Below are 13,418 nucleotides of genomic sequence, written 5' to 3'. Positions count from 1 at the left end.
GGCTAGTGAACCGTGATTCAACAGAGCGAGGGCGCCTCTTTTCTTCCTTAGCATTAATTAACTCAAGTTCGTTAGGACGTTGGGTCTGTCGCCCACAGTTTTCCCTTGTGTGTGCTGAATCGGGTCATAGAGGGAGACTTCCCGTGCAAACAGTTTGTGTTGGAGCTGGAGGATACAGAGGGGGAGAGAGGGCGAGAAAGAAAGGGAGCGGCGGAGGAAGGGGTTGTGGACGAGGGGCAGGCACGGCCTTGAGTGCCGGCACCCGGGCACCGGAGTGCCAGCCTCTGCAGGGGCTAGACACTAGGGGGATGAGGATTCTCGTGTTTCCTTGGCAGTGATCCTGATAATAAAATAGTCGTGGGGAGCAATACGTTTTGAGAGATTGAAAAATGTCTTCCAACTCCTAAAGTTGTGCATTTTGGGGAAGCCACTTGCCGAGACAGGGCCAGCCCCGCTCTCCTGAGCCCTGGAGCTGTGAAACCCGTGGGCGATTCCCATCCCGGCCACTGAACTCTCTGCCCTGGGCTCTGGGCACTGCCTGTTGCCGCAGCAACTGCAAGAAAGAGGCTCTCTCTGGGCCAGGGGTGCGGGGAGTGCAGACCAGGCAAGGGCACGGGGCCTCACAGAAACTCTCATCTCTTCCCTGGCCCTTCTCTCCAGCGGCAGCAGCGGCAGCAGCGGGAACAGACCCAGCAAAGCAAAGGGGTGTCACAGTGGATCCTGGTGGAGCTCTGGCAGAGGGCCGGGAAGGTCGCAGGAGGAGTCTCCCTAGGTGCGGGACTGACTCATTGTGGGGGGAGGGAGAGGAACGTTTCCCCAGGAGGATCCCCAAGCCTCTTCTGGGGTCGAAAGTCGTCAACTGGGCATCCTGCGAGTTTTCAACATTTAGCCTTTTGCTCTGGGTTTCTCTCTTGCCCTGCGGATATTTTCATAGTGTGCTGGGCACGGACTTCATATTCCTGTACTGGTCTACCCTTCCTGAGCCTTTTGTCAGTTTTTCAGTTCTTCTTTAGAGAAACTTGTGAAGCTGGCCAAGGGGTTCTTCCTTCTTTTCAGGCCCTTGGCCACTATGGAGTGACACTTTGCAGGCCAAGGAGGTGGGTGAAGCTTAGGCTATGTCCCGCCCTGGTGCCTCGAAGCTCTTGGCTCTCATCTGTCCTGTGCGCTCTGCTGAGGGTCGCATCCCCACCAGACCCTGTGGCTGGAGGAGAGGACTCTGGCCTTCCCAGTTTTACTTCTATTTGGTGACACGAGGAAGTTTCAAGCTAAATAATGAATTAAAGACTAGGGTTTTTGTTTCCCATTCCCTGTAGAGGATGAAAGTAAACAATTTCCAGTTACACTAGAGAGAATAGATCTGTTCCCCCAGTCTTCTGCTCCTACCCTATTTCATTCAGTGCCAGAAGGGTGAGGGGAGATGCGCCTGGAGCAGGGTAGTGTTTAGAGCCAGAACGAGGCTGCCTGTTGGCCCGATCCCAGACCACCGCTCCCGGTTTGCAGTCAGGAGGAGAAAAGGAAGGGGAAAGCAGTGGGGGTGGTTTTATAGGAGAGGAGTACTAGTCTGGTTCTGAGGCAGGCCCCATCCTAGAGTCAACCCTGGGGTGCGGGGCAAATCCATTCAGCCGGCTTGAGGACGCTGGAAAAACTGTGCGGGACGCCTTTCCTGAGCAGAGGAAAACAGGCCCAAGGCAGCCAAAAACCCGCTTTGTCCAAATTCTCCGAGCCTCCTCACAATGTGCATTTCTGGTTTCCGTGCCTGGCTTTTCCAGGCTCTTGGACGATTTTATGCTGGCTGCAGAGCCCCTTCCAGCCTGCCCCCCACTGGGCGAGGGGAGGCCCCACCCACCTCTAGGACAAGCTGCCGGGCCCCTTCCTTGTTCTGCCTGCAGTTCTCGCTTCATCTCAGCCCCCAGAGTCAGCCACTGCCTTCTCGTGTCCCTTCTGTGGGACAAGAAGGGAGATCTAGGTCGAAGTCTGCTTTTTTTGGGTTGGGCCAAAGCCGAATTATAAAATGCCAGAAATTCTACGACTAATCTGGGCTATATTTGTGGCCTTTTAAAATTTCCTGCGTCCGTCCTTTTTCACTCGAGCTGCAGATATGCAGTAGTAAAATGGATACTGAAATATCTGGTAATTTCTATGTAGGTTTTTTCAGTTATTTGCACCGTGTATAGTTATCTAAATTAGCATGGATGTGTGTGTGTGTGTGTGTGTGTATTTAGCATGTGTTCAGGGTCTAAAAAAATAAACCTAGGCCTTAAAGTAAGCAGGATGTGGATAAATAGGATTTTTTTTTTTTAAGATAAAGAGACCTCCAAACAGTGGCCCTATCTTTAAAGATATAACTTCTTGTGCTTTTAGATGTTTCACTGTTGGCAAGTATAGGCCAGTTAAGAAGCCGATCTCAGGCTGGGGAAATTATTTTGTTTTCTTAAAGACTTCAAATACTATATGTGTGAGTGAGGTTCTGTACTTATTTTTCTATTTTCCCTTAAATAATCCACAAGGCCTCATTTGTTTTGTGGAGTTTTGAAAACCACATGTTTCACTTTCTTGCGACAGAAGCAGTCATTTTCCTTAGCTAGATTTTTTTTTTTTTTGCCCCTTTCGTAGAGCCCTTGGCTTTTCTCCTCTCTCATTTCCCCCTCCATCTTCGCTTTTCTCTCTCTCTGCAGTTTTGGGCCCAGCTCTGCTTTCTCTCTCTAGGCTTGGTTTCTTTCTCTCTGTCTTTCCCTATTCCTCTTTTTCAGTGGCCTGCTCAGTCTTTTCCTTTCGGGGACACATTTCTCCTAGTGATGGCTGAAACCAGCATGAGTATTTTAGAAATGTTTCAGTGTAAACGGTTGCCTTTTTTTTTTTTAAATCAAATTCTATATACTCAACAATAACAAGAAAGGCCTTTCACAAAGGCAGAAAAATTGCTTTCCGCAAACCAAAAGCTCATGTGAATTTTTAAAGTCTTATCTCTGGCTTCTTGATTTTTCTTTAAATGGGGAAAATGCCTCCCCCCACCAAATTTCACTGCTTTTCCTTTATTTTTACTCCGTGTCCTCTTTAATTTTCTTTTTTGCTTACTACTGTCACCAGCATCACTGGCTTCCTTTTCTCTTAGTTTACAGTTGTTATTTCTCTCGTTCCCATTCCCCGTCCCCTCTCCTTCTCCTCGGAGGCCTGCCTGTCCCCTTGCTCCCTTCATTACCTGAACCCTTGCACTTGTGGGTGACTCCACCCTGGAGAAGCCTCGAATTGTCTGAGGGTTTTTGTCTTGGCTCTAATCTGGGTGCTGGTGCATAGCGTCTGAGCAACCTGCAAGGGGGAAGGGCAGCGGGAGGGGAGAAGGTAAGGAGTTTGGGTCTGGGACAGGTATTTTTTCCAACAGGAGCCTCCACTCTCTTACTAATAAAAGGGGGACAGTCCCCTTTTGTCTGATGCTCCAAGGGGTGTATCTAGGGCCCAGAGCTCCCACCAGTGGCATGCAGAAGGTGGCTGCAGGAGCAGGGGTGTGCCAAGTATTTCTAATGGAACCTGAGCAGGATCCTTCTCTGTGTGCCCGCGGGAGAGTGAGGGAGACCTGCTCTCCCTCGGCAAGTATTCCAAGTACGCTGGCTGTTGTTTCTCTGCGGGAACAGGGTGCTGCCTGGGAATCCTCTCTGCCCATCTTCAAGGTTATGACCACTGTGTTACTCCCCTAGGAAGGAACTGTTGCTCCTCCTGTTACGGGAGCATCGAGGGGACAAGGGGGGCTCTGCATGTGTCCCTGAGGCTACATCGAGGTACTCCATTGGCCCTCCTAGGCCACCTCTGTGTCCAGTCCCTCTACCACTCCATCAAACTTTGACCTCTCCCTCCATCCAGGGGTGAACCGTGGATCTCCTCCTGTTACCCTGACTTCCAGGTGAATCCTTCTGTCTGCCATCTTCCCACCACCTACCCAGTTGTACCACCCGATTCAGAAGATTCAGAATCAACCCGTGTTCAGTGAGTCTTTTCCACCCAGCGCTGTGGTCTGTGGGACAGAACATGCCAGAATTCTCCAGGAGGCTCACGTTGGCCATTTTTTGTTGTGTTTCTAATATTTAGTACAAATCAAAATACTAGAAAAACACCTCTGTGCCAAATATCAACTCAACTTTATTTTCTACCACCTCATCTTGACTCTAGAAAGTAAGATTGCGTCTCTCAAGGTAGAGAGGCAGGGTTTGGTATCTTATGTCACTCAGCTGACATCTTTGGCTAATTGGATCGAAGCTGGTTATTAACATGACGTTAATTATTGAACACCACCCTAAGAGGCCTGTCCGCAATGTCACCCCCCTCCTGCTCTCTCACCTCTGTTTCAGTCACAGTCAGCAGTGAGCTCACTTTAGACCATTCAGAGCCCAGACTGGGGTCCCAGGTACTGGGCAGCACCTTTCCCATTGTCAGGGTTCAGTGCCAGCCCAGGGCTGCATGTTTTGTTTTGGCACACCCGAGGCCCTCGTTCGGGAACCATCCTGCACAGCGTAAAGGCCACAGAGTACAGGGTTTCAGATGGGGAAGAAAGGGGTGCAACTAAGCAGTGACCTTTTTTCTGTTGCCAGCTGAGGGCTGAGCTTTGTCTGGGGAAGAGGGCAGCTGTAGGGACGTTGAGAGCGGGAGCAGTGTCTCCCCTGTGTGTGTTCTCATCTTCCTCTGCTCTTCGCTCCTTTAATAACTGTCTCCTCCTTCCAGGCCTAAGGGATGGCTGCCCAATAGCCCCTCCCAGAGAGCATGCTGTGGAGACCACTCTGGTCTCCCTCCTCAGTGCTTCCCTCTGGCCTTCCTGAGAGGCCCTGGAACCAGGGCTCCATGGTGGACCTCTTCTCTGTGACCTGGTTTCCCCAAGGTTGTCTCAGTTTTCCTGGTGGGACCCCTTCCTTTCTGTTTTGCTGTTTCCTTTTTTAGCTCTCTCCTGTAGGTTTCTTATTTTATACCTTGCTCCATATGATTCAGGCCCTTTAGTCTGAATTGGATTGGGGGACAGGTGAGTGTTCCCCTCCTCCAACCAAGAAACACTAAACCCCAGTCAAGTGGAGGGGACCGAGCCAGAGAAAGCAAAGAGGTGGCGGGGGAGGTGTCGGTAGGACTCAGAGTTGGGAAGTAGTGTCCATCCTCCTGCCTTTGTCACTTCTCCCGGGGTTGGCTGTTGTGTTTGTGGCTGCATGGAGTGCTTGTCAGCGGAGTGCTGTGACAGGAGGCTATTTTCATAAACTGTTGCAGTTTCTCGAGCTGAGCTGCATTGCGTTGGCATCCCTTGTCACTGCTAATGGAGCGAGCGTGGCTGGGTGTGGGCCCAGGGAAGCAGCCGAACTGCTGGGGGCTGGGGAGGAGAGCTGCAGGGTGCTGGGGGCCTCCTGACTTGGGAGTGCTCCTGAGAGCAGCCGCCAGACCCCAGGAAGAAGGGGTGGCCGCACCCTGGGTTCAGGGTCCCTGACCTGGAAGTCCTGCTGGCATCGACACTTTCCCAGCTCTCTTTCTTCTTTTCTTTCTATTCATAGCACAGCTCCTGTGCATGGCCCAGGAGGAAAACTTCCACTCGCCCCTGTGTGCTCCATAAATAAAAAAAGAAATAGAACCAGAAAAAGAGAGTGTGCGGGCCCAGGAGAAAGACTGAAACCAAAACACAGAGAGAAGGCGCAGCTGCTTTCCCCAAGGCCTTCTGGGGCTCCTGCCCGCCAGCCAGCCTGCCCAGAGTCAGGCTTTATTTATTTATTTTTCTGGCTTAAAAAAAAAAAAAATTCCGAGTCTTCCTCGATCCTAGCCCCCACCCCACCCTACCCCCTCCAAATTTGCTGGATAGCCGCTGCCAAATGGACCTGAGTGGGAGCCTGGAATGAAAAATTCATAACTGCTGGACTTTGCTTGTTCATTAGACGTGAACTTGTCGATTGGGCAAATTGTTTTTGGTCTCCAACTGCCGGGGGCTCTCCCCACCCTCGCGGCTCACAGGGTTCCCTCCTCCCCTTGGACACAGCCATTGGCTGCTCGAGGATGTCTCATTGCCAAATAGGTGGATCCTTCTCTCTCTCTCTCTCTCTCTCCCCCCCTCCCTCCCTCCCTTCCTCCCTCCCTCCCTCCCCCCTTTTTACTGGCTTTGGCACAAGCAAATGGATGGGGATTGAGCATGAAAGGGGAGAGAGAGGGAGTTTGAGAGAGAGAAAAGAAGCAAAAAAAAAAAAAAAATCCAAAACCCAACCAGCACACATGCACACTCGCACTCAACACACACACATACACACACACACACACAGCCCCATCCCATCCACGTCCTTCCTTGCTCTCTCCCTTTTCCTCTCTATTCTTCGCTCCCTCCCTTGCTCCCTCTCTTTTGCACGCGTCTGCCAGCGACAGTCTGCAGCCGGTCCGAACTCGTCCCCTTCCCCGGGAATCTGCGAGCTCCCCCTTTGCCTTCGATCAGGCTCAGAGGCAGAGGGAGGCAGCTCCAAGTTTACACCCCTGTGCCGCTGCCAAAGCCGAAAGCCTTATTCTTCAGCTGCCGCTTTTCCCTCTCCTGGTTTTTGTTTTTGTTTTGTTTTTCGCGGGGGTGGGGTAGGGTGTGTTGTGGGTTGGGAGGTGTAGGGAGGTGGGTTTTGATTTTTAAATTATGCATATTTTTCTTTTTTAAACTGGAAGAGGATGCACAGGGGGCAAAATTGAAAAAAAATTTTTTTGGTTGGCTTTTGTTTACCTGGCGTGTGTGGCAACCGGCTTGCTCCCTCTCTCTGCTTGCTATCCCTGACCTTTCTTTCTTTTTGCTCCTTTTCAAAAAAAATATTAATTTCCCCTCTGTGCAATGGAGCGTGGGGGGGAGGGAGAAGGGTTTGAGAATCCACCCAAGCCCAGCCCCTATTCCCCAGAACACCAATAATAACCCCCTTTAAAACATTTACCTTCCTCCCCTGCTCCTCCCCCCTCCCCCCTCCCCCACCCGCCCCCAACTCACAACTCTGTTGAGTCCAGAAGCTCAGAATCGGGCGTTGGGCTTTGCCGGGTGCTTCAGATCAATGGTAATTATTTAATTTTTTCCAGTTTTATTTTTGTAAACAGAAATCAATTATTATTTAAACTTCAAACAAGCAAACAAGCAAAAAAAGAAAAAAACCAAAAAGCGAGAGCCCGGCCCTCTGTCACCTGACCGAGTGGGAAAGAGGGTGAAGTGGTCAGTGGGGACGGGGCACAGGACACCCCATGTAGCTTTTAACCCTAATGTGGCCGAGACAACCACCTTATTTGTGCTAACAAGAAGTGTTTTGTTCCTTATTACTGTGATTAACAGTATCGGTGTCGATAACAAAGCTGAAATCACATATTTAGGATTTAGATCTGATTTTTTAAAATGCTGGGGTGGCTGTTCCAATTGGAGCAGGAGAAAAAAGAATATAAACAGGCTGGGGAGGGGGAAGCCAAATCTGTTTCCTGGCTTGCTGGCTGGTGGATGTCATGTTCTTTCTTCTTGGGGGTGGCCAAAAACCGACTGGTGTTGGGGCTCAAGGCGGCCCCCACAAGCCCCGAGTGTGCGTCCACGGGCGTCCGTGGAGACCCGACACCGCGTCGGGGAGAGCTGACACGAGTTCGAGGCTGCGATAGAACATGGAGATGTCATGGGCGCGACAGAGCCTGGCGGGGATACCAGCAGCGTGTGTGTGTGGACGGCAACGTTGTCTGTGCGCGTGTGTGTGAGTGAGGGAGAGAGAGAGACAGAGACAGAGAGAGAGAGAGAGAGAGAGAGAGAGAGAGAGAGAGAGAGAGAGAGAAAGAGAGAGAGAGAGAGAATAGGTGTGTGCTCAGGCTCCGGGTGCCTCTGTGTGGCTGCTGAGGCTGAGATGGGAGCAAGCGGCTGGCTGGGCTGGTGGTGGCTCCAGACCACACTTTCGTAGAACAATCGCAAGAGGAAATTGTCGTGGGGGGGAGGAGGAGGAGAAGGGGATTTCTCCAGTGCCCCCTTCTAACGTTTCTTTTCTCCTTCTCTTTCCCCCTCACCCCGTCTTTCCCTCCTCCCGTCCTCCCTCGCCCCGCATGCTCCCGGCTTGCCGCCTGCAGGATGAGTTCCACCCGTTCATCGAGGCGCTGCTGCCTCACGTCCGCGCCTTCTCCTACACCTGGTTCAACCTGCAGGCGCGGAAGCGCAAGTACTTCAAGAAGCACGAGAAGCGGATGTCGAAGGACGAGGAGCGGGCGGTGAAGGACGAGCTGTTGGGCGAGAAGCCCGAGATCAAGCAGAAGTGGGCATCCAGGCTGCTGGCCAAGCTGCGCAAAGACATCCGGCCCGAGTTCCGAGAGGACTTTGTGCTGACCATCACAGGCAAGAAGCCCCCCTGCTGCGTGCTATCCAACCCCGACCAGAAGGGCAAGATCCGGCGGATTGACTGCCTGCGCCAGGCCGACAAGGTGTGGCGGCTGGACCTGGTCATGGTGATTTTGTTTAAGGGAATCCCCCTGGAAAGTACTGATGGGGAGCGGCTCTACAAGTCGCCCCAGTGCTCGAACCCCGGCCTGTGCGTCCAGCCACATCACATTGGAGTCACAATCAAAGAACTGGATCTTTATCTGGCTTACTTTGTCCACACTCCGGGTAGGTTGCTCTCACTACACCCCCTCCCCATTTTATTTTACTTGCTGGCATTTGTCCTGTTTATTGTTCCTCTCTGTCAAAACCCTACACCCAATGGGCCTACCGAGAGCGCCTGTCCTGCGGAGGAGGCCTGCGGCATGTTCCCGTTTCCCTCTGTTTCTCTCCACCCTCTCTGTTCTTCTTCCTTGGCTCCCTTGCCATGTTCCCAATTTTCGCACATCTCCATCTTTAGAGAACACGTCTTACCCAAAAGATGCTGCAGGTCTCAGGACTGGGGCTGCGGTGTCCCAGGTTTACCCATTATGGTGAGAGTTTCTGAGGAACACCACCAAAAAAAAAACACTAGTTGCTCTGATTTAAATAATTCAGAAGTAGTATTGGGGGGCAGGTATTGGCTTCCTTGCCGCTCCCCTCAAGTTCTGGAGAAAAGCTGGATTTGGCACAAGCGGGATGGGCAGCAGTTCGGTGGAGAGAGGAGTGTGTAAAACCCCGGGGTATGAGACAGAATGAGTAGAAAAGAGGAGAGAAGGCAGAGGCGGGTAGATTCTGGGGTCCAGGTGCCCAGGCGGGAGCTGTTTTGGCTGGGAATTTGGCTGTCGGGGAGTAAGGAAGTCATTTGATGTCAGAGAGAGTGAAAGGAGAACGAGATTCCTCATGCTCTTCCCCCTCACCTGTTTCTGGCTGAAGTGGCGAGACTCCAGGATGGGTGCCTACAAACCCGCTCCCCTCTGCCGAGGGGCACAGACTTGTCAGGGAACACAGACGGATCTTAAAGAAACAAACAGTCAAAAAAACTCTGTAAAATTTCCTTTTCCTTTTATGTTACAAGTATTTCCAGTTTCCCTCTTTGCCTTTTCAATTTTACCCTGCATTTTGGGTCAGGGTGTTTCAGTTCTCCTCCTCTGTCCCCCCGCACCCCACACACACATATACTCTTTCTCTTTTTTATAATTTCTTTCCGCTTTTGTTTTCTTACAAATTGAAACAGAGATGGCTGGTTAATTTTTAGCCTCCACTCAGCTACGCCCAATTTACTGCCGCCTTTGAAACCTAAACGGGCGGCACTCTGTGATTAAGCAAGGCAGAAGTGTGTTTACATTATGCCCAACCAACTTGTAATGAGAGGGCTACCAAACCTTTCTCTGTGTGTGTGTGTGTGTGTGTGTGTGTGTGTGTGTGTTTTCTTTTCTACCATTCCAGTATTTTTTCCCCTTGTTTTCGTTCTGTCTCTCTTTATGCGAATAGAAGAGAATGTGGCTTAACTTCAACTCTAGTGAATATTCTTTCCCCTCAAGTGTGTGCGTGTGTCTTCCTTCCTGTTCATTCACAAAAAAGAAAAGCAACTCACTTTTCTGCTGCGATCACCCCCTTGCCTATTTGGGACGCTGGGAGGAGCGGCGTGACTTAATCCAGGAATGAAATTTTGGGGAGCTTTCAGCATTGCATCAGGAATATAACCTCGACTGCGATTAGCGCTGAGCCTTTATATATTAGCGAACTCTGGGGAGGAAAAGGTGTTATTTGAGGCCTCTCTTCTTGCTCATTTTTCTCTTGTTTTGAGAGGAGACTATGGTAGTCGTTTGAATGTTAGGGCACTCCTGCCCACCACCTCCCTCCCTCCATGGATCCTTCTAGGCCTGTACCTGGCCCTGTGTGACTATCATGACCCCTCACAAAAATGACCAACTGCCAATCTTCTCCCCTGTTTGTCCTTTTTCTTTTTGGAAGAGAGACTACGGAAAAATTTAAGTTATTGCCTCATTCTTCATCTACACAGCAAGTCAGAGTTGGGAGGGCATGTACCTCATGGTGCTGGAGGCGGCTCGGGGAAGGCTTGGATCCTGGAGCTGGTGTCTGTCAGGTAGCTCCTCCACAAGGGGATTCTGTACTTTCCAGTTTAGAACCAGAGCCTCTAAGATGGAAATCAATACTCGTCTTCCTCCTGAGCTAGTTTCCTTCTACCCTCCTCTCTAGCTGGGTCCCTGGAGCTGAGCTGTTTTCCTGGCCTCTTACTTTAGGCCAGATTCTTGACTGCTGCCAGCATGGGGCTGAGGTAGGCTGAAATGTGTGTGAGGAAGGAGACCGTTTCCTGGCCAGCCTCCTGGCTTCTGGACTGACCAGGCAGGTGTCGGAAGAAAAGAGGCACCCCCGCCCGCCCCCACCTGTAATGAGATCATTCGCCCAGGAATATGAGTGAATTCATGCCCCATCACATGCAGCCAAGGCCACCTCTGTCCCAGCTGAGGCCGAATTCCTTGACAAAAGCTGAGCGGGGAACTAAGGACTTTTTTTGTAATTTGTCTATAGTTCAGGTCTTTGGACTCCAGAGAGTTTCAATGAAGGTTTTTCTTGCTGGAATTGGTTTAATTCAAATGTGCCTTATTGAAAGAACGGGGGAGAGTTGGTGTGGCATGGGCCACCACTGGGCCTTGGGTAGGTGGTCTTAGGATGTGGTGTGGAGCAGGCATGGCTTCTCCAGGTCGCCCTAGTTTGCTAGAAAATGTCTTCTCTTGGCCGAACCCCCAAATGGCATTGGTCCGACAGCACGGCCTTCTCATGCCCGCACCCAGAGACATGCTCCTTCTTCCCTGTGTAAAGTGGGAGGGGCTGGGGTGTTGAGGGCTCAGACAAGAGTTGCTTTGGGCTTTAAAAGAAGTGTTTTCTTTCCTTAAAACTGGGCTGAAGAACCCGATCTGGGTTGAGCCGATGGTGCTGGGTTTGATGACAAGCCGATTTGACATGGTGGAAAGTGTGGGGGAGTGGCTTCACCTCTAGGAACCATTGTCATTTGTGGCCTTCTCAGGCCCTTGTTCTGCCCCACATGAAGCTTCAAGAGGTGGCATGGTTGAGAGGGAACAAAGGACACAAGTGTGATGTCAGGAGCTCTGCTTCCAGAATAGGGGGTCCAGAAAGCCTCCAAGAATGTCGTAGTCCCCACAAAGGCAGCCTTCTTGTTGAAAAGAAATCTCACCATTTGTCTGTTCCATCTAAGAGAGGAAGTCGAGGCAGAGCAGGGCCAGAGAGCCCTGCCACGGGAGGAGGAGGTGCACTCCTAGTGATGTTCCTCCGTTCAGAGGGGGTGTCCCGGGGCAGGTGGCTGGCGGTAGAGAGGAGCATGGGGCCAGGAGGCCTCTGCCTTGTGGGGAAGGATGGCTGAGCTGGTCTGGAAGCCCTGCTAGACTGTCTCCAAAGCCTCTTCAGGGCTCTGAAGGCGAACCGGCTTCTTCAGATCTTTCCTAACCTTGGCCCTAATCTAGGAAAGAAAAACAATCTGAGAGTAATAAAACGCTTTACTGGATGGAAGTGTCGGCTTCCCCATCAGATCCCTCTAACGGGCCCGCAGTGGAGGCCTGCGAAGTCCAGGTATTCAGGTGGTACATCCTTCATCTCAGAATTTTCCTTATGGAGAAATTCACAGGTAGAAGGAATCCACATCACCAGCGCCAGCAGTTGCCAACTTACGGCCAATCTTGATTTATCCATCCCCCGCCACTGCCCACCCACGCTGGGTCGTTTAGAAGAAAATCCAGGCGTCATAGCTTCTCATCTGTAACTATTTCTGTACATGTCTCTAAAGATAAAGACTCTTGAAAAACGTTAACCGCAATACCACTATCACACCTAAAAATAATCAACAGTTTCTTTAGTATAGTCAGATAGTCAGTGTTCACATTTCTCTAATTATCTCCCAGTTTTGTTGGTATGGATCCGGATCCAAATACGATCCATGCATCACAGTGGGTTGATCTGTTTTTCAAGACATAAACTCTAGGCGGTCCTCTTCCTCCTTCCTCCTGGTTTTTTTCCTAGCCGTTTTTGGGTTGTTGTTGAAGGAGTCGGGTGTTTGTCCTGTAGGGTCTCCCTGTTTGGACTCTGCAGGCTGTGCTCCCCTGGGTTGGTCAGTGCACTGCCATGAGAGGAGATTTCTGCCTCCCTCCTTCCCCCCAGGTCCTACCTTTGGAAGGAGATAGATTAGCACCTGAGGATTTGTCTAAGTGAATTTTTTCAAGTGCAGGGTTGCCCTTCTCTGGTGTAAGATCTCCCTGGTTTTCTCCCTCTGCTTCAGGGCTTGGGGCTTTGCAGTGAGCACTGGTTTTTAGGACCGAGGAAGGGCTCCTGGTTTGCATCCTTCCTCGGCAGTGGAGGCCATTGCTTGGCCACGTCAGCTGTGCTAAGATAAGGTCGATGCCAGTGATGTTCCCTCAAGCCTTTGCTGGATGGCCAGCCTGTCTGGTGGGTTTGGTGCAAATGTGTCGGAAGGGCCATGGGAGCACCAGCTGCCCTCTGGGGAGGGGGTGGGAGGAGGGCTCACCCCTACTGTGGACACTGTGCCACCTCACCCACTGCCTCCTTTCTCAAGGTCCAGACATGCCACTGGCCTGCATCTTTGAGGCAGTGCCATCTGGTGCCAGGGCCAGTGAAGATGGCGGGCCCAGGAACCAGATTCATAAAGTGAGCGAGATATACGGAATATCTTTTAACCCCTTTAGAACATCCTGGAAGAGATGTCACTATTCAGTTTTGGTTGAAAATAAATTCTTCTACTGATCTAACTCTGAGGATGGTTAAAGGGATTAAACCAGCCAGTATCTAAAGACATTCGGTGTCTAAAGGTACTGGCGCATAGCAGGCAAGCAGTGGACTACTGCTGCAATTACTGTTGTCAGGATTTTGTGAGCCTGAGGCTGTCTTCCTCTCACCTTTACCTATGGGGTCTTATTTCTATCTTAAGGGATGACCCATGTGTAACGCTGACGCCTTTCAAATGTTTGAGGTGGCTCTTAAGGTTCCTCTCCACCCCTCTCCCCAGCTGTTCCTTTTCCAGGCC

General features: G+C 51.1%; 1 protein-coding gene across 12 annotated transcripts in view; it reads left to right on the top strand.

The window, feature by feature from the left end:
- NFIX (nuclear factor I X) overlaps nt 1–13,418 on the top strand; it is a 92,676-nt gene that overhangs the window by 19,492 nt on the left and 59,766 nt on the right. For 3 of the 12 annotated variants that reach the window (XM_036233839.1, XM_036233838.1, XM_036233835.1), the window contains exon 2: nt 8,059–8,590. In XM_036233839.1, the coding sequence (XP_036089732.1) occupies nt 8,059–8,590 (532 nt within the window). Of the gene's footprint in view, nt 1–6,250; nt 7,026–7,339; nt 7,695–7,806; nt 8,591–13,418 lie in introns of those variants that run through there. The other 9 variants (XM_016162045.2, XM_036233836.1, XM_016162036.2 and 6 more) reach the window with 8 other exon arrangements.

The sequence above is a fragment of the Rousettus aegyptiacus genome, unplaced genomic scaffold (genome assembly GCF_014176215.1).
Source record: "Rousettus aegyptiacus isolate mRouAeg1 unplaced genomic scaffold, mRouAeg1.p scaffold_m13_p_16, whole genome shotgun sequence".
NCBI lineage: Eukaryota > Metazoa > Chordata > Mammalia > Chiroptera > Pteropodidae > Rousettus > Rousettus aegyptiacus.
Note: the sequence above shows the minus strand (reverse complement) of the source record. Positions and strands in the feature narration are given on the sequence as shown.